Source organism: Zeus faber (genome assembly GCF_960531495.2).
Source record: "Zeus faber genome assembly, chromosome: 10".
In the NCBI taxonomy this organism is placed as follows: domain Eukaryota; kingdom Metazoa; phylum Chordata; class Actinopteri; order Zeiformes; family Zeidae; genus Zeus; species Zeus faber.
The window spans coordinates 29,593,652-29,616,271 of record NC_137199.1 but is presented as its reverse complement, the minus strand read 5'-3'; the positions used below and the strand labels follow the sequence as shown (position 1 = coordinate 29,616,271).

The following is a 22,620-nucleotide window of genomic DNA, read 5'->3' as shown; positions in this document are numbered from 1 at the left end:
TAATAATAATAATAATAATAATAACAATAATAACAATAATAGTGCTATTAATTATAATAACAATAATAGCACATAGGCACATTTCAAAACATTTCAATAATTCAAAAATTGCTTCACATAAAGTACAAATGTTTTAAATAAAATCACAATAAAGGAATCAAAACTAATAATTATAATTTGAAAGCAATGGAAGAAAGCACATGGAGAAACAACATATACAAAATTAAAAATAAAAGACAATTCTAGTTGTTTTTCATATTTACATACAGATTTTCATACATATTTTTTATGATTTTAATTGACAGTAAGCCTTCTTGTATCACCTGTCGCTCCCTCTGTAATATACAGTATATACAATCTGGAGTTGTTATAAAAAATTATTTGGCTCTGCAAGCATGTGACGTTTACTTACTCACTCACCACGCTCCCATTTTCTGATTGGAGGAAAGCGGGAGAGAAAAGACGTTGAATTGCCTGCACTTTACCTCCAAGTGGAGCCGGTTCTGACCTAATGTATGGACTCAGCATCTCGCCCTGTCAGCAGATTGTCCGGAAATGGCTGACAGGATTAATTGCATCATGGGCGTGCATGCCGAGTCCAATAAGGCTGATTAACTTACATGTGATCAATAGGCATTTACAAGTAACATGCCAATCTGCTGACCGCGAGCCACAGTTTGAGAAACTGCCCCCGCAGCCAAGAGATTACTTAGACACTCGATATTTACGTTTCCCACAGCTCAGCAATCTGCTCCATGCGGAAGGCGGCGATGGTGGGATGTCGCAGCACGTCCTCAGGTCACAGATTCGGACAGAAAGGTCAGCTAGTCAACCATGAAAATATAAAAAATGTGAAATACATCCACTGTACATTGGGTCCAGCATAATTGAATTGGTTCAGGGATCAGATTCCAAGATGGAGTCGATGCAGTGATTTGCGTCGTCCACTCTGGAGTAAGGGAGCTCCGGACCTCCAGGGGAAGCAGTTCAATGACTTTGTTTTCGATGCAACTGAGGCAGTGGCGTAACCTCATTGTTAGTATAACAGATCCATTAATGAACCGTTTCCCTGAATGCACATTTTCATGTCCTACCCTGATTGATGACATTATTGGGGCCTTCATATTATTTCCTAGGGCGACGGTAATTAACACAAACAACTGGAGGCCTTTGTCTTTTACTTTCATCATTATCATTAAAGCCATCTTCAGTCGCGTTGTGTAATTATTTTTGATCCCAATTCATTTAGACGGCCGTTGTTTCATGTCTGATGGACGGACGGCGAAGAAGGATGTATTTTTATCCAAAATCTGCCCCAAAAATAGAGGAGGCGAACTGACACCGCAACCGGAGCAAACACGGCGCGTGCTCTAAATAAAGCCCCCAAGTGACTGTGGAGCTGGCAACTGTATTCTAAGGCGTTTTGCCCTCATTTAATCAACAGTCACAGTGACTTGGTACTATTTTCCTCAACAACCTCCGTTTTAGGACAGAAAATAAGACACCAATGATAACAATGTAAATCATGACAAATTGAAGTGGCCGCGTTGCGTCTCTGGGCGGGGGCGTGGCCGTGACTTTGTTTGAGCCTTCTTAAAAATGACTTATTACACCGCAACATACACACTACTTGGGAGCATTCATGTGCAGCTTTAGGGTGATTGCTTTTCTGTCCATTCATTTCCCGTCATTAAAGTGTCCCATAAAAACCCAACGCTGTGTAGCTCCAGAGCCGTAGAGCAGCTTTTACCGTAGGACTCCAGAGCTCCCACAGTGCACATCATACACAGCGACGTTCCATTTATCAACCGCAGAGCAAGTTTCCCTCAAAGAAGTGGCCTTTAGCCACGCGATGCCTCCCGGACGCCTCCTAAAAGCTTTTAATAACTGTCTCCAAGGAAGATCCCAGAATGAGTCATGGGGCCCTTTCTAAATGTTGTACCTTCCCTGGAAGGAAGCGTTGGCTGCTGAATATTGATATTGGTCCATGTTGTTGACGTCTGCTCAGTTAGAATGGTCTCCACCAGAAGAACGTCACAGCTTCTAATACAAGTGCACCTCCTGCTTAGATGTGTACATTTATTTTATTTTATTCTTTATTTATTTTTCCTGCACTGTTTGAGTGTTATGATATTCAATATTATAATGTTAATTGTAAAGTTAATGTTAATGTTAATTAATTATAATATATCTTACATTCAAGGTTTTTCATTGTTTGTTTCAATTAGGGACTGTTCTTTTAATATGTTTACCATGTAATTACCTTTTGAAATGCAACAACATTTTTAATTACATGCAATTAAGTAATACATGTTTAATTACATGTTACATTTACATTTTATTACAAGCGTAAGAACACTGTTTATTGAGATGTATGAAGAAACTGAATTCCTAATAAATTCCTAATATTTTGCCATATATTGCAGAATGTACAGTTGATATAGTATATACAATATACATCATTGATTGCTGCTCTTGTATATATTGTAAATAGTATAACCATATAATTCCAAAACATACAATTTCATAATTTATTTTAAATTATATATTTTAAATATGATAGTAATAGTAATTACAACAACAATAACCATTTGAAATTGGTAATGCACAGTCATGATAAGTTTTTATATATTCTTGAAAATATATATCCATATATGAGCAGGTATTGCAAAATATCTGCTGACTCTATAACACTATATTTTTCAATATAGCTCAGTGTGTGATGTTCTCTACTTCTTTCAGTCTGTTCGCAGTTCTCCAGGGGCGTGTACGCCATCTTTGGCTTCTACGACAAGAAGTCGGTGAACACCATCACGTCGTTCTGTGGAACGCTGCACGTGTCCTTCATCACGCCCAGCTTCCCCCTGGACGGGAACCAGCAGTTCATCATCCAGATGAGGCCCGACATCAAGGGCCCGCTGCTCAGCCTCATCGAGTACTACAAGTGGGACAAGTTCGCCTACCTGTACGACAGCGACCGAGGTAAGACATGTCTGTCCGTCTGTCTGTCTGTCGTGATTCATCAAAGGGTGATGGGACAGTATCCTCATAATATCTCAAATACCTCTCATAGGAGTTATTAAGTGTCCGTTGGTTTGGGCCCAGTTTGGTTTTCTTTTTTGAGCATGTTCTCTCTTGGGCAGATAATAAGCAGCTTTAAATGTATTTCTTACCACTGTTATGGAGATGACATTCAGTTATTCCTGGTGTTTGAGCCCAGAAAACTGGACACGTTGAGTATCTTACTCAATTGTCTGAACTCTATTAAGCGCTGGATGGCAAACAATTTCTATATGGAAAAACTGAGGTTTTTATCTTTAGACCGGACAATTTCATGTCCCATATTTTTCCCTTCCTGCCTTGTGTGGTACCTTGAATTTACGACTGCATCTACTTACGACTAATCCAAGATGTGAGTAGCAATAGTCGCGAAAATTTTTATCGACTTGCGACCAACTGCTCCAAGATACGACTGTGGAAATTTGCAGTTGGCGCGTCGGCGGCCAGTCAGCAGTCAGTCAGCAGCCAGTCAGCAGCCAGTCAGCAGCCAGTCAGCAGCCAGTCAGCAGCCAGTCAGCGGGCGACCTACATGGTGTGTGCACGTAGTTCGTGGCTTATCCATATATTTTTCATATTTATTGTGTTTGTGCTGTGTATTTTGTTTATTTTCACCCTTCATGATGAGTCATAAGAAGAAGGATGACGGGAAAAAGAAAAAGTCAAATACTCCCATTGAAACTAAGAAGGAAATGATAGAAAAATATGAATGTGGTGTATATGGGAAAAATTGCTTCGACATACGACTGTTTTAACATATGACCGTTCTTATAGAACCAATTACAGTCATAAGTCGAGGTACCACTGAACCTGCATACTAGTTGTTTGAGGTGTCGCTCTTCGTAAAGATCGCTGGACTCTATCTATCTATCTATCTATCTATCTATCTATCTATCTATCTATCTATCTATCTATCTATCTATCTATCTATCTATCTATCTATCTATCTATCTATCTATCTATCTATCTATCTATCTATCTATCTATCTATCGTCAAATGCAAAGTTCTGCTTGATCTGTGGTGGTGGTAGTTGCTCCTGGTGGGAGCAGGTAGCGGACCCCAGCACCTCGGGACCCCAGCTCCCCCAGGTCCTCGGGACCCCGGTTAAGGTTACCGACGTCCGTGACAAACAGGCTGTCGGATGCGATCAGCTCCCCGACGTGCAGGCATTTGGTTGGAGCTGGAGTGGGAACCTCGGGGGGGGCTGACATTCAGGTGACGGGGCCCCGCAGCCAGGCTGGGCTCCGCCGAGGTGCGAGCTCCCCTGACATTTCAAAACCCCAAATAAAGTTAAAATAGCTGTTGGTTGAGAGTGACACGTCGTACGCTCTTTCGTTCAGTAAGTAAGAAACCCCTGCAGTGTGAGCTGTGGGGGGGGGACACGGGGCTGGGGCTTCCTTATGATACCGTTGAAGAATTGATGATATTTATCAAAGAATAAAGCAGTACTATTAATATTACTTATGTATAATAATGTCACTAATGTATGATTTCTACTTTAGTTACTAATATTAAAGAAATCATTTCTCTTTTTATATTCTATAAATATATACTATATTTATATATAGATATATATATCTATATTTAAAAAATATATTTAATAGTGCCTATAATAAAGTTATTTATATAAGATTATATATTATAATAATAGCAGTAATTCAAGTTATTAAGAAATTATGGACATTATATTATAAAATATAGCGATATCATTAATAATATTTTCTTCAAAAATGCATATAGTATGTATTATATACTGTACTGTGTATTCATTATTTATGTGTGGGAATTTTTATCTATGTAATTTCTTGAAAAAAGTAGGCCAATCAGCGATGCAGGGTTTCAGAGTTTTGACAGAAACAGCCTTTATTCATGACTTTGATCGAGCTCTTAATATTTAATTGTTCCATATGAACCATATCGATTCAATACAATTGATATTTTCAATGAAGTCAAGCCCAAACGACAAGCGTGCTGTGGTTGTGTTTCTGGTACTTTCTTCGACCGCTGGAGATTGATGAACCTCTCCCGAAGCCAGAGTTGGGGAAATGAGTGAAGGTTAGTTTTACCTTTAAATGCTCCTTCCCGTGGTGCCGCACGGCGAGATTACACAGAGATCACAGATTATACCAATCACAGATAACCAATTTAATATTTTACAAATGATGTCGTCCGGGTCTGGGAACAACAGGATCGACATGCTGTTCCCCGGACGGAACTATTAATGACATCATCATCCAACCTCCAGGTAAAAGCACCAGCGGACGTTTAAAGAGGTGGGCAGAAGTATTTCTATAGCATCTATGTACAGACAAAGTGCATTTCCAAAGAAATACCCGCGTGCGTGAAACTGCCTCATTACAGGCTCAGAAGCAAACAGGCAAACTGGGCTCGACGTCAGCTGGACCTGGTTCACGTGGCTCTCAGCTTCTTTCAATGGTCACTCGCGGTTTCCAGATGCTCCGCCGTGAAGCCGCCGGACCACGCGGCGCACCCATCGCCTCAGAGGATCCAGGCGCCGCCGGGAGGGTCATCCCAAGAACGAACGGCACGGCGCGGCGAGGACCCCAACGTGAGGACGTAACGCACGGGGGCCGGAAGAAAAGCCTCGTCTCTTCTGCGGGGCCCCTCGCTCTCCAAAGCCCTTTTTAACATTTGGAGATTGCCGGCGCCTTGTGTGGCGGGTGTAAGTGTCAACGGCGTCTCGGATAAGATCAAATGTGGTTTCACTGAAGTCGCGAGGATTTGTCCATTTCCACATTTTTTCAGTTGATTGTTCTTTTTCTTATCAAACAATGATCTCATGGTGTCTAGCAACGACGACAACTGAAGGAAGCTGATGAGAGTTTCTAGAAATCAAATGTGATTTCGCTATTTATATGGCTTTCCTTCTTCTTCCGTTGTCCCAGTTCTGTCCGAAGTGGTTGACGACGTCGGAACTTCAGAGGTTTTCAGTCACAGCGGACACATCATAAAGAAATATCTATATTGAAGCAGGAAGTCATTGATCAATTGGTCACTTATATTGCAGCAGGAGGGATGGAGGCAGTCGGGAATGAGTAGACTCCCTGGTTTGGATTATGAGTATTGCTATTAAGTTCAAGTTTGCCACAATCGCGATTCTGGGTTCAAAAATGGTATAATAGAATTAATAGCCTGTGTTGTATTTAATACACATTCATGAAACTTACCATAGCTTACCTCCAGTACTTAATGTTTTCTTTGCTAAAGTAATGTTGTTTTGAATTTAAACTAAGACAGTTGAGACACTCTGTCATAGATGAAGTAGTTTATTCAGATTATGCACATTATGGTCATATTATTAGCCTATAATTATCTTCCTGTCAAGGCTCTGCTCCAATGGCTGTGAGAAACTATATATATATATATATACACAGTATATATATATATATATAAATTATTATTATAATATTATATACACACGTATATATATGTGTGTGTGTGTATATAATATATGATATATATATATATATTTATATATATTAATACGTATATATGTGTGTATATATATATTTCAGATATTATTTTCAGATTTGGACTATTGTGTCTGTGATGCGGCCATTTTGACGTTTTGAAGCCTCGGGTTTGGCTTCACACCCACCGGCCCCTCGACAGATTTGGGCAGCGGGGCAGAGCCTCGCTGCGCCGAGGTGGGGAGGGAAAGCGCCAGACAGTTGAGAGGAGGACGGAAGAGACACGCCCACCTTGCCCGAACGAGAGACCTGTCAATCAAAGCAAACCACGTCTGCAAACAATCTAACAATCTTCGAGCCTCAGTGTCACAACTTTCTGCATCATCACCAGGACCCTCATTAGTAATTAAATACCAAGATGTCTTCCCACTCCGGCTTCACCCAAAACAATCACTCGATCACTGGATGGACTCAGATATCAGATATCCCAGAGTGCATTTCAGGAGGGACGCTCAGTATTGATAAGCTGCTTTGGGCCGAACCCAAAAAGCTGTGTTTTGGTGGCTGGCGTTGGGAGCGACATGGAGGAGGCTTGTCAGTGTAAGTGCTACAAAGCTCACTCTGCATATTTTAGCATCCGGCAGCTGCGTCTAATTGGGTCAGAGAACGACACTTCATTCCCATGGCAACTGGAGTGCGATGCTGCTGGTGGTGGTGGTGGTGGTGGTGGCGACAAGAGAGAGAGAGCGAAAGATGACAGATAGAGAGAGGGGGGGAGAGAGAGAGAGAGAGAGAGAGAGAGAGAGAGAGAGAGATTTTTTTTTATTTTTTTATTTATTTTTAAAGCATCTTTATTTTAACATTTTCTCTAGTTCACAGTTGCAGACAATAAAAAACACACTTTGTTCAATAACAGAGGCCTACACGTTAAAAACAGCCTGGAGGCACAGGTCGTCCTCCACCAGCGAACAGATGACGTCATTAAACCACCGCAGCTTGATGAAGACGTCCAGACTCTTCATCAAGCTGTGAAAGTTAAAATGGATGAAGACTCTGGCCCAGACCAGCGCCACAAACACTCTTCCTACAACACTTTCCTCTCCTCTCAGCTTGTTTCTTCTCGTGAGGTAGATCTTTGCCATGTTGGCTTCCCCTACGAAAAAGTTTAACAGTCGCCAGAGAGAGAGAGAGAGAGCGAGAGAGCGAGAGAGAGAGATAGAGAGATGGAGAGAGAGAGAGAAAGATGGAGAGAGAGAGATAGAGAGAGAAAGATGGAGAGAGAGAGAGAGAGATAGAGAGAGAAAGAGAGGGGGGGAAGAATGGAGGGAGAGAGATGGAGGGATTGAGAGAGAGAGAGAGCTAGAGAGATGGAGAGATGGAGAGAGAGAGAGAAAGATGGAGAGAGAGAGATAGAGAGAGAAAGATGGAGAGAGAGAGAGAGAAAGAGAGGGGGGAGGAATGGAGGGAGAGAGATGGAGGGATTGAGAGAGAGAGAGAAAATATGGGCAAAGATATTTTTTCTGAACGGGTCACTAAACTATTCAAAAATTGGTTTAGTATGTGTGTGTGTATGTTTGTGTGTGTTGTGTGTGCGTCGTCAGCACTGACAGCCAGCGCCCACGCCGTGCATCTGTCAGAGTAGTAAATGTAAACTGATCAGACTTTACAACCAGGTGTATTTCTTGACTTTGGAATGAATAGCTGCTGTTAATAATAAAATGTTCTCTCGATTTATCAAGCAAAACTTTAAAATCCTTGCCGCGGTTTCCTCGAAGGCCACCAACAAGCAGAAGCGGCCTGAGAGTGGAGCCATATGACGTCGCATTGATCCATAAAATTCCTAATTCACAAACCCAGATGAGGTGGATTATTCTCAGGCCTCGCCCCCTCCTTGTATCTCCCCACTGGGAAACCAGTGGGACGGACCAGTGGCTTTCTAAGAGGTGGAGGAACTGGGAAACCAGTGGGACCGGTACCTTTCTAACAGGTGGAGGAACTGGGAAACCAACCACCATCAATGGGAGTCACTGGAGTGCGTCGTCCTTCTTAACGTCTTATTCATGAATGTTCCGGCCTCATTTGCATAGTTTTGCATGTGAAGCGAGCGCTGGTTGAAATGGCTCCACTGCAGGAGCCTGATGGATGGGTGAGGGAGCAGGTTCCACCTTCAGGCTCAGCTGAGAAAACCACTTCATCAGACCTGATGGAGGCATTTGAGTGGTAGTGCATCATAATGTCAATCATCTGCACATCTCTTTCTCCACGTCCACTCGCACATCCACACTCCACTACCTCTCCACATCCACTCTCCACATCCACTCTCACTCTCTATGTTCACCCTCCACATCCACTCTCACATCCACTCTCCATGTCCACTCTCACATCCACCCTCTTTGTTCACTCTCGACATCCACTCTCTATGTTCACTCACCACATCCACTCTCCACATCCACTCTTCATGTCCACTCTCACATCCACCCTCCACATCCACTCTCACATCCACCCTCCACATCCACTCTCCACATCCACTCTCCACGTCCACTCTCACATCCACTCTCCACATCCACTCTCACATCCACTCTCCACATCCACTCTCCACGTTCACGCTCAGATCCACTCTCCATATCCACTCTTTACATCCACGCTCCAGGTCCACTCTCCACATCCACTCTCTACGTCCACTCTCCACGTCCACTCTCCACATCCACTCTCCATGTCTTCTCCACGTCCACTCTCCACATCCACTCTTCAAGTACACTCTCAGATCCCATCTCCACATCCACTCTCACATCCACTCTCTACGTCCACTCTCACATCCACCCTCCACATCCACTCTCACATCCACCCTCCACATCCACTCTCCACATCCACTCTCCACGTCCACTCTCACATCAACCCTCCACATCCACTCTCACATCCACCCTCCACATCCACTTTCCACATCCACTCTCCACGTCCACTCTCACATTCACTCTCCACATCCACTCTCCACGTCCACTCTCCACATCCACTCTCCATATCCACTCCACATCCACTTTCCGCATCCACTCTCCACATCCACTCTCCAGGTCCACTCCACATCCACTTTCCAGATCCACTCTCCACATCCACTCTTTACATCCACGCTCCAGGTCCACTCCACATCCACTCTCCATGTCCACTCCACATCCACTCTCCACATCTACTCTCCACATCCACTCTCCATGTCCACTCTACATCCACTCTCCACATCTACTCTCCACATCCACTCTCCACGTCCACTCTCCACATCCACTCTCCATGTCCACTCTCCACGTCCACTCTCCACGTCCACTCTCCACGTCCACTCTCACATCCACCCTCCACATCCACTCTCACATCCACCCTCCACATCCACTCTCCACATTCACTCTCAGATCCACTCTCCACATCCACTCTCAACGTCCACTCTCTACATCCACTCTCCATGTCCACTCCACGTCCACTCTCCACGTCCACTCTCCACGTCCACTCTCACATCCACCCTCCACATCCACTCTCCACATTCACTCTCAGATCCACTCTCCACATCCACTCTCCACGTCCACTCTCTACATCCACTCTCCATATCCACTCCACATCCACTTTCCGCATCCACTCTCCACATCCACTCTTTACATCCACGCTCCAGGTCCACTCTCCACATCCACTCTCCATGTCCACTCCACATCCACTCTCCACATCTACTCTCCACATCCACTCTCCATGTCCACTCTCCACATCCACTCTCCACATCCACTCTCCACGTCCACTCTCCACATCCACTCTCCACATCCACTCTCCATGTCCACTCTCCACGTCCACTCTCCACGTCCACTCTCACATCCACCCTCCACATCCACTCTCACATCCACCCTCCACATCCCCTCTCCACATTCACTCTCAGATCCACTCTCCACATCCACTCTCCACGTACACTCTCCACATCCACTCTCCACGTCCACTCTCTACATCCAATCTCCATGTCCACTCCACATCCACTCTCCACATCCACTCTCCACGTCCACTCTCCACATCCACTCTCCATGTCCACTCTCCACATCCACTCTCCATGTCCACTCTCCACGTCCACTCTCTACGTCCACTCTCCACGTCCACTCTCCACGTCCACTCTCCACATCCACTCTCACATCCACTCTCCACGTCCACTCTCACATCCACCCTCTATGTTCACTCTCGACATCCACTCTCTATGTTCACTCACCACATCCACTCTCCACGTCCACTCTCCACATCCACACTCCACTCCCTCTCCACATCCACTCTCCACATCCACTCTCTATGTTCACTCTCCACGTCCACTCTCCACATCCACTCTTCAAGTACACTCTCAGATCCCATCTCCACATCCACTCTCTACGTCCACTCTCACATCCACCCTCCACATCCACTCTCACATCCACCCTCCACATCCACTCTCCACATCCACTCTCCATGTCCACTCTCACATCCACCCTCCACATCCACTCTCACATCCACCCTCCACATCCACTTTCCACATCCACTCTCCACGTCCACTCTCACATCCACTCTCCACATCCACTCTCCACGTCCACTCTCCACATCCACTCTCCATATCCACTCCACATCCACTTTCCGCATCCACTCTCCACATCCACTCTCCAGGTCCACTCCACATCCACTTTCCAGATCCACTCTCCACATCCACTCTTTACATCCACGCTCCAGGTCCACTCTCCACATCCACTCTCCATGTCCACTCCACATCCACTCTCCACATCTACTCTCCACATCCACTCTCCATGTCCACTCCACATCCACTCTCCACAACTTCTCTCCACATCCACTCTCCACGTCCACTCTCCACATCCACTCTCCATGTCCACTCTCCACGTCCACTCTCCACGTCCACTCTCCACGTCCACTCTCACATCCACCCTCCACATCCACTCTCACATCCACCCTCCACATCCACTCTCCACATTCACTCTCAGATCCACTCTCCACATCCACTCTCCACGTCCACTCTCTACATCCACTCTCCATGTCCACTCCACGTCCACTCTCCACGTCCACTCTCCACGTCCACTCTCACATCCACCCTCCACATCCACTCTCCACATTCACTCTCAGATCCACTCTCCACATGCACTCTCCACGTCCACTCTCTACATCCACTCTTCATATCCACTCCACATCCACTTTCCGCATCCACTCTCCACATCCACTCTCCATGTCCACTGCACATCCACTTTCCAGATCCACTCTCCACATCCACTCTCCACGTTCACGCTCAGATCCACTCTCCATATCCACTCTTTACATCCACGCTCCAGGTCCACTCTCCACATCCACTCTCCATGTCCACTCCACATCCACTCTCCACATCTACTCTCCACATCCACTCTCCATGTCCACTCTCCACATCCACTCTCCACATCCACTCTCCACGTCCACTCTCCACATCCACTCTCCACATCCACTCTCCATGTCCACTCTCCACGTCCACTCTCCACGTCCACTCTCACATCCACCCTCCACATCCACTCTCACATCCACCCTCCACATCCCCTCTCCACATTCACTCTCAGATCCACTCTCCACATCCACTCTCCACGTCCACTCTCCACATCCACTCTCCACGTCCACTCTCTACATCCACTCTCCATGTCCACTCCACATCCACTCTCCACATCCACTCTCCACGTCTACTCTCCACATCCACTCTCCATGTCCACTCCACATCCACTCTCCACATCTACTCTCCACATCCACTCTCCATGTCCACTCTCCACATCCACTCTCCATGTCCACTCTCCACATCCACTCTCCATGTCCACTCTCCACGTCCACTCTCTATGTCCACTCTCCACGTCCACTCTCCACGTCCACTCTCCACATCCACTCTCACATCCACTCTCCACGTCCACTCTCACATCCACCCTCTATGTTCACTCTCGACATCCACTCTCTATGTTCACTCACCACATCCACTCTCCACGTCCACTCTCCACATCCACACTCCACTACCTCTCCACATCCACTCTCCACATCCACTCTCTATGTTCACTCTCCACGTCCACTCTCCACATCCACTCTTCAAGTACACTCTCAGATCCCATATCCACATCCACTCTCACATCCACTCTCTACGTCCACTCTCACATCCACCCTCCACATCCACTCTCACATCCACCCTCCACATCCACTCTCCACATCCACTCTCCACGTCCACTCTCACATCCACCCTCCACATCTACTCTCACATCCACCCTCCACATCCACTTTCCACATCCACTCTCCACGTCCACTCTCCACATCCACTCTCCACATCCACTCTCCACATCCACTCTCCATATCCACTCCACATCCACTTTCCGCATCCACTCTCCACATCCACTCTCCAGGTCCACTCCACATCCACTTTCCAGATCCACTCTCCACATCCACTCTTTACATCCACGCTCCAGGTCCACTCTCCACATCCACTCTCCATGTCCACTCCACATCCACTCTCCACATCTACTCTCCACATCCACTCTCCATGTCCACTCCACATCCACTCTCCACATCTACTCTCCACATCCACTCTTTACATCCACGCTCCAGGTCCACTCTCCACATCCACTCTCCATGTCCACTCCACATCCACTCTCCACATCTACTCTCCACATCCACTCTCCATGTCCACTCCACATCCACTCTCCACAACTTCTCTCCACATCCACTCTCCACGTCCACTCTCCACATCCACTCTCCATGTCCACTCTCCACGTCCACTCTCCACGTCCACTCTCCACGTCCACTCTCACATCCACCCTCCACATCCACTCTCACATCCACCCTCCACATCCACTCTCCACATTCACTCTCAGATCCACTCTCCACATCCACTCTCCACGTCCACTCTCTACATCCACTCTCCATGTCCACTCCACGTCCACTCTCCACGTCCACTCTCCACGTCCACTCTCACATCCACCCTCCACATCCACTCTCCACATTCACTCTCAGATCCACTCTCCACATCCACTCTCCACGTCCACTCTCTACATCCACTCTTCATATCCACTCCACATCCACTTTCCGCATCCACTCTCCACATCCACTCTCCATGTCCACTGCACATCCACTTTCCAGATCCACTCTCCACATCCACTCTCCACGTTCACGCTCAGATCCACTCTCCATATCCACTCTTTACATCCACGCTCCAGGTCCACTCTCCACATCCACTCTCCATGTCCACTCCACATCCACTCTCCACATCTACTCTCCACATCCACTCTCCATGTCCACTCTCCACATCCACTCTCCACATCCACTCTCCACGTCCACTCTCCACATCCACTCTCCACATCCACTCTCCATGTCCACTCTCCACGTCCACTCTCCACGTCCACTCTCACATCCACCCTCCACATCCACTCTCACATCCACCCTCCACATCCCCTCTCCACATTCACTCTCAGATCCACTCTCCACATCCACTCTCCACGTCCACTCTCCACATCCACTCTCCACGTCCACTCTCTACATCCACTCTCCATGTCCACTCCACATCCACTCTCCACATCCACTCTCCACGTCCACTCTCCACATCCACTCTCCATGTCCACTCCACATCCACTCTCCACATCTACTCTCCACATCCACTCTCCATGTCCACTCTCCACATCCACTCTCCATGTCCACTCTCCACATCCACTCTCCATGTCCACTCTCCACGTCCACTCTCTATGTCCACTCTCCACGTCCACTCTCCACGTCCACTCTCCACATCCACTCTCACATCCACTCTCCACGTCCACTCTCACATCCACCCTCTATGTTCACTCTCGACATCCACTCTCTATGTTCACTCACCACATCCACTCTCCACGTCCACTCTCCACATCCACACTCCACTACCTCTCCACATCCACTCTCCACATCCACTCTCTATGTTCACTCTCCACGTCCACTCTCCACATCCACTCTTCAAGTACACTCTCAGATCCCATATCCACATCCACTCTCACATCCACTCTCTACGTCCACTCTCACATCCACCCTCCACATCCACTCTCACATCCACCCTCCACATCCACTCTCCACATCCACTCTCCACGTCCACTCTCACATCCACCCTCCACATCCACTCTCACATCCACCCTCCACATCCACTTTCCACATCCACTCTCCACGTCCACTCTCCACATCCACTCTCCACATCCACTCTCCACATCCACTCTCCATATCCACTCCACATCCACTTTCCGCATCCACTCTCCACATCCACTCTCCAGGTCCACTCCACATCCACTTTCCAGATCCACTCTCCACATCCACTCTTTACATCCACGCTCCAGGTCCACTCTCCACATCCACTCTCCATGTCCACTCCACATCCACTCTCCACATCTACTCTCCACACCCACTCTCCATGTCCACTCCACATCCACTCTCCACATCTACTCTCCACATCCACTCTCCACGTCCACTCTCCACATCCACTCTCCATGTCCACTCTCCACGTCCACTCTCCACGTCCACTCTCCACGTCCACTCTCACATCCACCCTCCACATCCACTCTCACATCCACCCTCCACATCCACTCTCCACATTCACTCTCAGATCCACTCTCCACATCCACTCTCCACGTCCACTCTCTACATCCACTCTCCATGTCCACTCCACGTCCACTCTCCACGTCCACTCTCCACGTCCACTCTCACATCCACCCTCCACATCCACTCTCCACATTCACTCTCAGATCCACTCTCCACATCCACTCTCCACGTCCACTCTCTACATCCACTCTCCATATCCACTCCACATCCACTTTCCGCATCCACTCTCCACATCCACTCTCCATGTACACTGCACATCCACTTTCCAGATCCACTCTCCACATCCACTCTCCACGTTCACGCTCAGATCCACTCTCCATATCCACTCTTTACATCCACGCTCCAGGTCCACTCTCCACATCCACTCTCCATGTCCACTCCACATCCACTCTCCACATCTACTCTCCACATCCACTCTCCATGTCCACTCTCCACATCCACTCTCCACATCCACTCTCCACGTCCACTCTCCACATCCACTCTCCACATCCACTCTCCACATCCACTCTCCATGTCCACTCTCCACGTCCACTCTCCACGTCCACTCTCACACCCACCCTCCACATCCACTCTCACATCCACCCTCCATATCCCCTCTCCACATTCACTCTCAGATCCACTCTCCACATCCACTCTCCACGTCCACTCTCCACATCCACTCTCCACGTCCACTCTCTACATCCACTCTCCATGTCCACTCCACATCCACTCTCCACGTCCACTCTCCACGTCCACTCTCCTGGTCCACTCTTCACATCTACTCACAGCAGTGTCCTGTTTAAACTGAGGACCTGAAGCAGGCCTGTAGCAGGAGGTGCTGCAGCTTAAGTAGACGACGAACAAGTTTCAATATCAGCAAACTCTGCATGGATTGGTCATTATAAGGATGGATGGATAAATGGATGGATGGATGGATGACTGGTTAGATAGATAGATAGATAGATAGATGGATAGATGGATAGATGGATAGATGGATAGATAGATGGATAGATAGATAGATAGATAGATAGATAGATAGATAGATAGATAGATAGATAGATAGATGGATGGATGGATGGATGATGGATGGATAGATAGATAGTAGTGACTATCCAGTGTTCCATAGAAACTACATCTATTTAATGTGATATTGATTTGTTTTGGCAAATTTGGGCTTCTCTCTCCTCCAGCGCTGCATCCCTTCTTCTTTCTCTCCCTCTTTCCCTTCATCTTCTTCTCCTTCGTTCCGTCTTTCTTCTGCTCGTTGGTCACAGGGAGTGTCGGTGTTGTGACTCGGCCGTCCCCTCGGCCTCGCGTGGAGCTCATGGTGTCATGTCGCCACGCTGCTGCTCGCCGGCCGTGACGGCCCTGTTTACCCTGCAGGCCCTGCACCCCCATTTAGAGAGAGAGAGAGAGAGAGAGAGAGAGAGAGAGAGAGGGAGAGACACCAGGATCCTTCAGATAAGACCTACGGAGGAGGATGAGGGCATTTTGACAATAGCATTTTAATTATGAGATTGAAGTCAAAATGTTGAGATAGTATATTTGAAGAATAGAAATTGACATTTTCAGAACAAACTTGAAATTTTGACTTTCAAAGACTAAATGTCAAAATTCAAGACGTAAACAACTTGTGAATAAGGGGGGAAAAAGGACATACAAAAACATGATCATATTTTGTGGATCCTGACATGAAGCTATCCTATTTTGACTTCATTCTTAAAAGTGCAACTTTTTTTCTCGTGATTTTCATTGTAATCTCACATAAATACTCATTTACTTCTAAATTTTTGACTTTAAAATATGTTGTATTCTTGATAAAGGTTTTAATCCCAACATTTCGTCTTGAATCTCAGAATTTCAATTTTATTTGTTTTAATATATTTTGTCATTTTAAATGTTTTCTTCATGGCCCGGACACTGTTCATTAAGGTCAAAATGTTTATGAAAATAATAATAATAAACTGTAATTTCACTGTAATTTGACGTCAAATAAAGTATGCACATTAAAAAAGAAATAATTATTTCACGCTTCATCTTTACTCAGCGCTCAGCACAGTGACCTCATTTAACCGCCATTAAATCACAGCTCCGTGCGAGCGTCTCAGCCAACGACAACGAGGAACAGGCAGCGCTGACCGGCTCCCAGTCACCTCACACTAATGAGGGTTTGAACTGCAAGCCTCCGCTTCCCCACCGCGCATCTTGAAAACCATCAAATTGATTCAATCTTAAATTCTCCCATCCCAGCCACGCCCAGCCACGCCCAGCCATGCCCAGCCACGCCCAGCCACGCCCAGCCACGCCCAGCCACACCCAGCCACGCCCAGCCACGCCCAGCCACTCCCAGCCACGCCCAGCCACTCCCAGCCACGCCCAGCCACACTCAGCCACTCCCAGCCACGCCCAGCCACACCCAGCAACGTCCAGCCACGGCCAGCCACGCCCAGCCACACCCAATCACGCCCAGCCACGCCCAGCCACTCCCAGCCACGCCCAGCCACGCCCAGCCACACCCAGCCACGCCCAGCCACGCCCAGCCACACCCAGCCACATCCAGCCACGCCCAGCCACGCCCAGCCACGCCCAATCATGCCCAGCCACGCCCAGCCACACCCAATCACGCCCAGCCACGCCCAGCCACGTCCAGTCACGCCCAATCGAACCCAATCTAACTCCTCTGCACGAAATGGAGATCATTAATGCCCCAGCACACAATGTTACTACCGCTGCTACTACTGTTTTACTACTACTGCTGCTACTACTGTTATACTACTACTACTACTACTACTACTACTACTACTACTACTACTACTACTGTTACTACTACTGCTGCTACTACTGTTATACTACACATCCCCCATTGTTACTACTACTGCTGTTACTGCTGGTGTACTACTACTACTATTGTTACTACTACTGCTGCTACCACTGTTATACTACTACAAGTGTTGTTACTACTACTGCTGCTGCTACTGGTATACTACTACTATTGTTACTACTGCTGCTACTACTGTTGTACTACAACTACTACTACTACTACTGCTATTGTAATTACTACTGCTGCCACTACTGTTATAGTATTACTACTATTGTTACTACAGCTGCTGCTACTACTGTTATACTACTACTACTATTGTTACTATTACTGCTGCTACTCCTGTTATACTAGTACTACTATTGTTACTACTGCTGTTGCCACTACTGTTATACTACTACTACTATTGATACTACTACTGCTACTACTGTTATACTACTACCTTTTCTACAATTTGTGCTAATACTTACTCTATACTACTCTGCTGCAACTGTTATAATAATACTACTGCTACTACCACTGCTATGCTGCTATTAATGCTAGAGGGGGCGTAGAAGCCAGTTGATGGCGGCAAAATGCAGTGTGGGGTGGTTCTGACAGCGGGTGATAACATGTTTTAGGTGGTTGTTTTGGCCTGAGAGTGAAGCAGATTGAAGTTCTGCACATGCTCTTTTTCAACCTCAAAAACAAAGACCAGATTGTTTTGTGGAGATGTTTTGTACTTCTCGAGAGTAAGGTGAACCAGGGTGCGGGGTGGGAGAAGGACACAGGGTGGGTTTCGAGGGGTGTCCAATCACGTTTGTTATACATTCTGAGTAATTGCACACTGTTGTAATCTACTCGGTAGAACACTAACATACTTGAGTTTGGAATTGGGGACCTCCAGGATGTCTGCGTACAATCCAAATTTTGAGGGGGGTTCATATGAAAGTAATTTCCTTCTGGGCATAAATCCAAAGACACTCAAAAACTCAAGAACTACTCGGACTGAAACAATATCTCCGGTCTGAAGCTTCTTTGGCCGCTTTCCTTGTGTCGTACAACAACGGACAGCTCATGAAAGTATGTTCAGAGGAAAACATCTGGAGTGGGAGCAGTAGCAGTAACTTCTGCCGGGCTTTGGGATGCAGCCACAATCCCAGTTCAGACCGCGATGAGTGGGTGTTTCCTTTGGAACTCGAGCAGAGCGAGCTGTGGGATGCTGGTGGGGCCGGTCTATTGGCTCCTGTGATGTGAGCCTGACTGGCTCAATTAACAGAATGGTCTTTTTATGCGATGTGATCTCCGCAGGACTCACCACGCTGCAGGTCGTGCTGGACACCGCAGCGGAGCGGAAGTGGCAGGTGACGGCCATCAACGTGGGGAACCTGAAAGACGAGAAGAAGGACGAGGCGTACCGCTCGCTGTTCCAGGACCTGGAGAACAAGAAGGAGAGGAGGGTGATCCTGGACTGCGAGCAGGACAAAGTCAAGGACATCATGGAGCAGGTAGAGCAGATCTTGCTTCTTTAAAACGCCGAGCACGGAAGCAAATCACTGAAGGCATACCTGAACGATGAAACCTTTTAATGAAGGACAAGCACAGCCTTTCCGAGATAAATAATTAAACGAGTAACCCAGATCACAGATCCCTGATTCCAAACATGGTTCCAATCCTGAATCCTGGATGCACAGGAAGTGAATGCCATAAGGGAGAACAGACTATAAACATTGCGAACACAAAAGAGCATTTGAGTGTAGCAAGGTCAACTTCATTTCTATAGCCCTTAATCCCAGTACAGTCTCAAAGGGCTTCACAACCTTTCACAGAGACATCAATGGCAAACCCTAAAACCTCAACACCCAGAAAAAAACACCCCAGGGAAAGCAAATGGAAAGAACCTTGAGAAGAGGCCTTGGAGGGAGGCCCATTCCAGGATGTTCAGTTTACAATAGGTTACGTATATACTATGCAATAAGCCATGGCTGTCGCAGCTTGGGCACCTTTTCACGGTTCCTTGGTTCCGTCGTGCTGTTGCTTATGCAGCCCCAGTCCTTTTCGATTCATGAGAAGGGGAAAAATAAATGTGCATTTCCACTAACTGGCCACATAGGGCGGGTTTCAGATGCAGAACCTTTTATTTGGTCGGATAGTGCAAACTTCCATCATAAGATGACTCATACATGTGTAGGAGCATGAAGCGGAATGTCACGGCATTGTTCTAATGAGGAGCCGGCTCAAAAACGACAGTATTCAAGTTCCTCGTCACTGAGCAGCGTATAAAACACTCTCTCATAACGTAGCAGCTTACATTCCACTCCGTTAATCCACGGAGCTTGGAAGCAGCAATTAGTGCTGAACCAAACACCCACAGCAGGAACAGCCATTATTATTAAGAAGTCATTTCAGGTGTTTTTTTAAAGATAGTTTTCCTTTCCGTTTTTTTCATGTATCGAGAATAGAACCCTAGTTTATCAACATTTTAAAGTAAAAAAAATGCGGTTTTCTGATCTAGACAGCCTGTTTTTGATGTTCCAATCAACGGTCATAATAGCCACATTACTGATGATTGTGTCCTCAAATTTTTCTTCTGTGTAAATATTTCACGAAAGCACCAATTGCCGGCCCTTAAAAATGGTCAAATTATCAATATCAAGGTATTCGTCCAGAAATATTGTGATATTTGATTTTGGCCCAAGTGTGACCATGGAATAAAGCCATTTCCTGGAAGGAAAACCAAAGTAGTTCACCACGAATGCGAACCCTGAACGCACACTGCAGTACAGGGTCTGGAAATAAACGGCGAAAATCGGAACCTTTCACACTTAATGTCGAAACGCCAGGTTTTTCAATCCCCAAAATTGTCTGTGCTGCGCGGATTGATTTGGGAACAGTTTCTAGTTATATTCTTTGATGTTTGGGTCAAATGAACGTTTCAGGCTCCCTGAACGTCCCTCCATTTCCCGCGGGGTGCTCGGGGTGAATGAGGTTCAACAGCGAGGTCGAAGGGACCGGTTAAAATGATCCGCATTCCGTTTGAAGGGCATCAAATTAGCTCCCTCAAAGTAAAAGCTAATTTATTTTAACTTACTTTCATCCACAGTGAATTCACCAGTGCTTCACAGAGGCAGACTTTCCTATTATTTACTAAGAACAATAGCTGTGACTCTGGTGGAGTCAGTTGAAAGTGCCATCTTTCATTAGTTCCATTTGAAAAAATACCACAGCAGCCTTTCTCTCTGGCGTTTCTTTGGTCCCGGCCCCCGGCCTCCACTCTCTTTGTGGGAGATGAATAGAAAAGCAGGGTGGTAATAGGTTTCAGGTGCAGCCCGGCATCTCTCTCTCTGCGCTGCCCCCCAGATGACACCTATTTCTCGGCAACAGCCGGCAGGAATGGGTGAGGCTGAAAGTCACATCTCTGAAAAGTCACGATAACCTGTGACCAAACAGGCATCAGCTGTTTGAGGCTGTTTTAGCACCAAGCATCATCTCCCAGAGCGCTGGCTTTTGAGTAGAAAAAACGAGTCATTTTTGTTTATTTTCATTGATTCAAATTGTACAACCATCTTGCTTTGTTCATATTTCGGACTCATTTGCTCAACCTTGAATGAGTGTTGCTATGGTTACTCGCCCTGTATAGAGACTGGTACATCGGAGGAACTTTTAAGGTGAAACCTGTTGTTTTGGTAGAATACAACCAGGGTTTAACTACACTCCTGACATGGTTGTCGATGAAGGCTGGTTTGCTGTTTCACTCATTATTCTTGCCGTCGACGAGAGTAAGGTTAGTTGTGCAAAACATCACGTCTTTGGCCTCTGACCTTATTAGGTTGAATAAATTGTGTTTAATTTGTCAGCGTACATGTGGCCAATGACGTGAACTGCACTCAAAGTCACCAACTGAGTGAAATGTGTAAAGTGAAGTGTGTCGGCAATAAAATACTTCAACACCAGGCAGTTAAGTAGAAAGTAGAAAGTATATACTTTAAGATAAGGTAAGATATGATATATTGTGGTGTGTGGGGGTGGTGTGGTATAAGCAGCCACACATGTCTTGGGTCTAGGTAACCGGGCCCGTGATCAGTGTGGCTGCACGCCTGTTGCTCGTCAGAGCAATCAACGAGCAACAGGTAAAACACCCATCCCTACACACACGGAGGAGAGCTCTGTCATGATATGTGTTCACCTGCTCCCTGCTTGTTACATCTTGCCCACTCTCTACAATAACACTGTGTCGGACGGCCCTGAAAACACTACTCTGGTGGTGTGTGGCAGGCGGGACTGCCACAGATATTTAAAAAAACAAACCAGACATTTAAAAAAAAGACAAAGTAATGCAAAGTAATAAGTAGTTGAAAGTGAGCACATACCTGTACATGGATCCAAGCTCAAGAACTCAGACAGAGAACGTCTAAAATGCCCCAACGTTTTGAATCCTTTCAAAACACGGCGGATGCATAAATCGATTGACCCAGATATCCCAGCATGCATCGGGTGGCGTGAGGAGCACGGTCCCACTGGCGGTTCATTTTAAATGTAAGCAGAACTTCCATTGATGTCCAGAGGGATCCAGGGGCAACGTGCTTATATATTCCAGCCCTGGTGCTTCTTGAAGCAGCCTATCGATCGCTGTTAAAGGCGCACCGACGCCGAGCGGAATCGATGTCCGCCTCCTTGCCTTATATCAGAGTGGAACAGATGTGTGTGTGTGTGTGTGTGTGTGTGTGTGTGTGTGCATGTGTGTGTGTGTGCGTGCGCGTGTG

The 22,620-nt window shown here is 46.7% G+C and overlaps 1 protein-coding gene across 2 annotated transcripts in view; it reads left to right on the top strand.

The window, feature by feature from the left end:
* Nucleotides 1-22,620, top strand: part of gria2b (glutamate receptor, ionotropic, AMPA 2b) — a gene marked incomplete at its 3' end in the record, with an annotated part of 57,556 nt that overhangs the window by 16,856 nt on the left and 18,080 nt on the right. For both annotated transcript variants that reach the window (XM_080008659.1, XM_080008658.1), the window contains exons 2-3: nucleotides 2,743-2,982; nucleotides 19,169-19,365. In XM_080008659.1, the coding sequence (XP_079864785.1) occupies nucleotides 2,743-2,982; nucleotides 19,169-19,365 (437 nt within the window). The remainder of the gene's footprint in view (nucleotides 1-2,742; nucleotides 2,983-19,168; nucleotides 19,366-22,620) is intronic.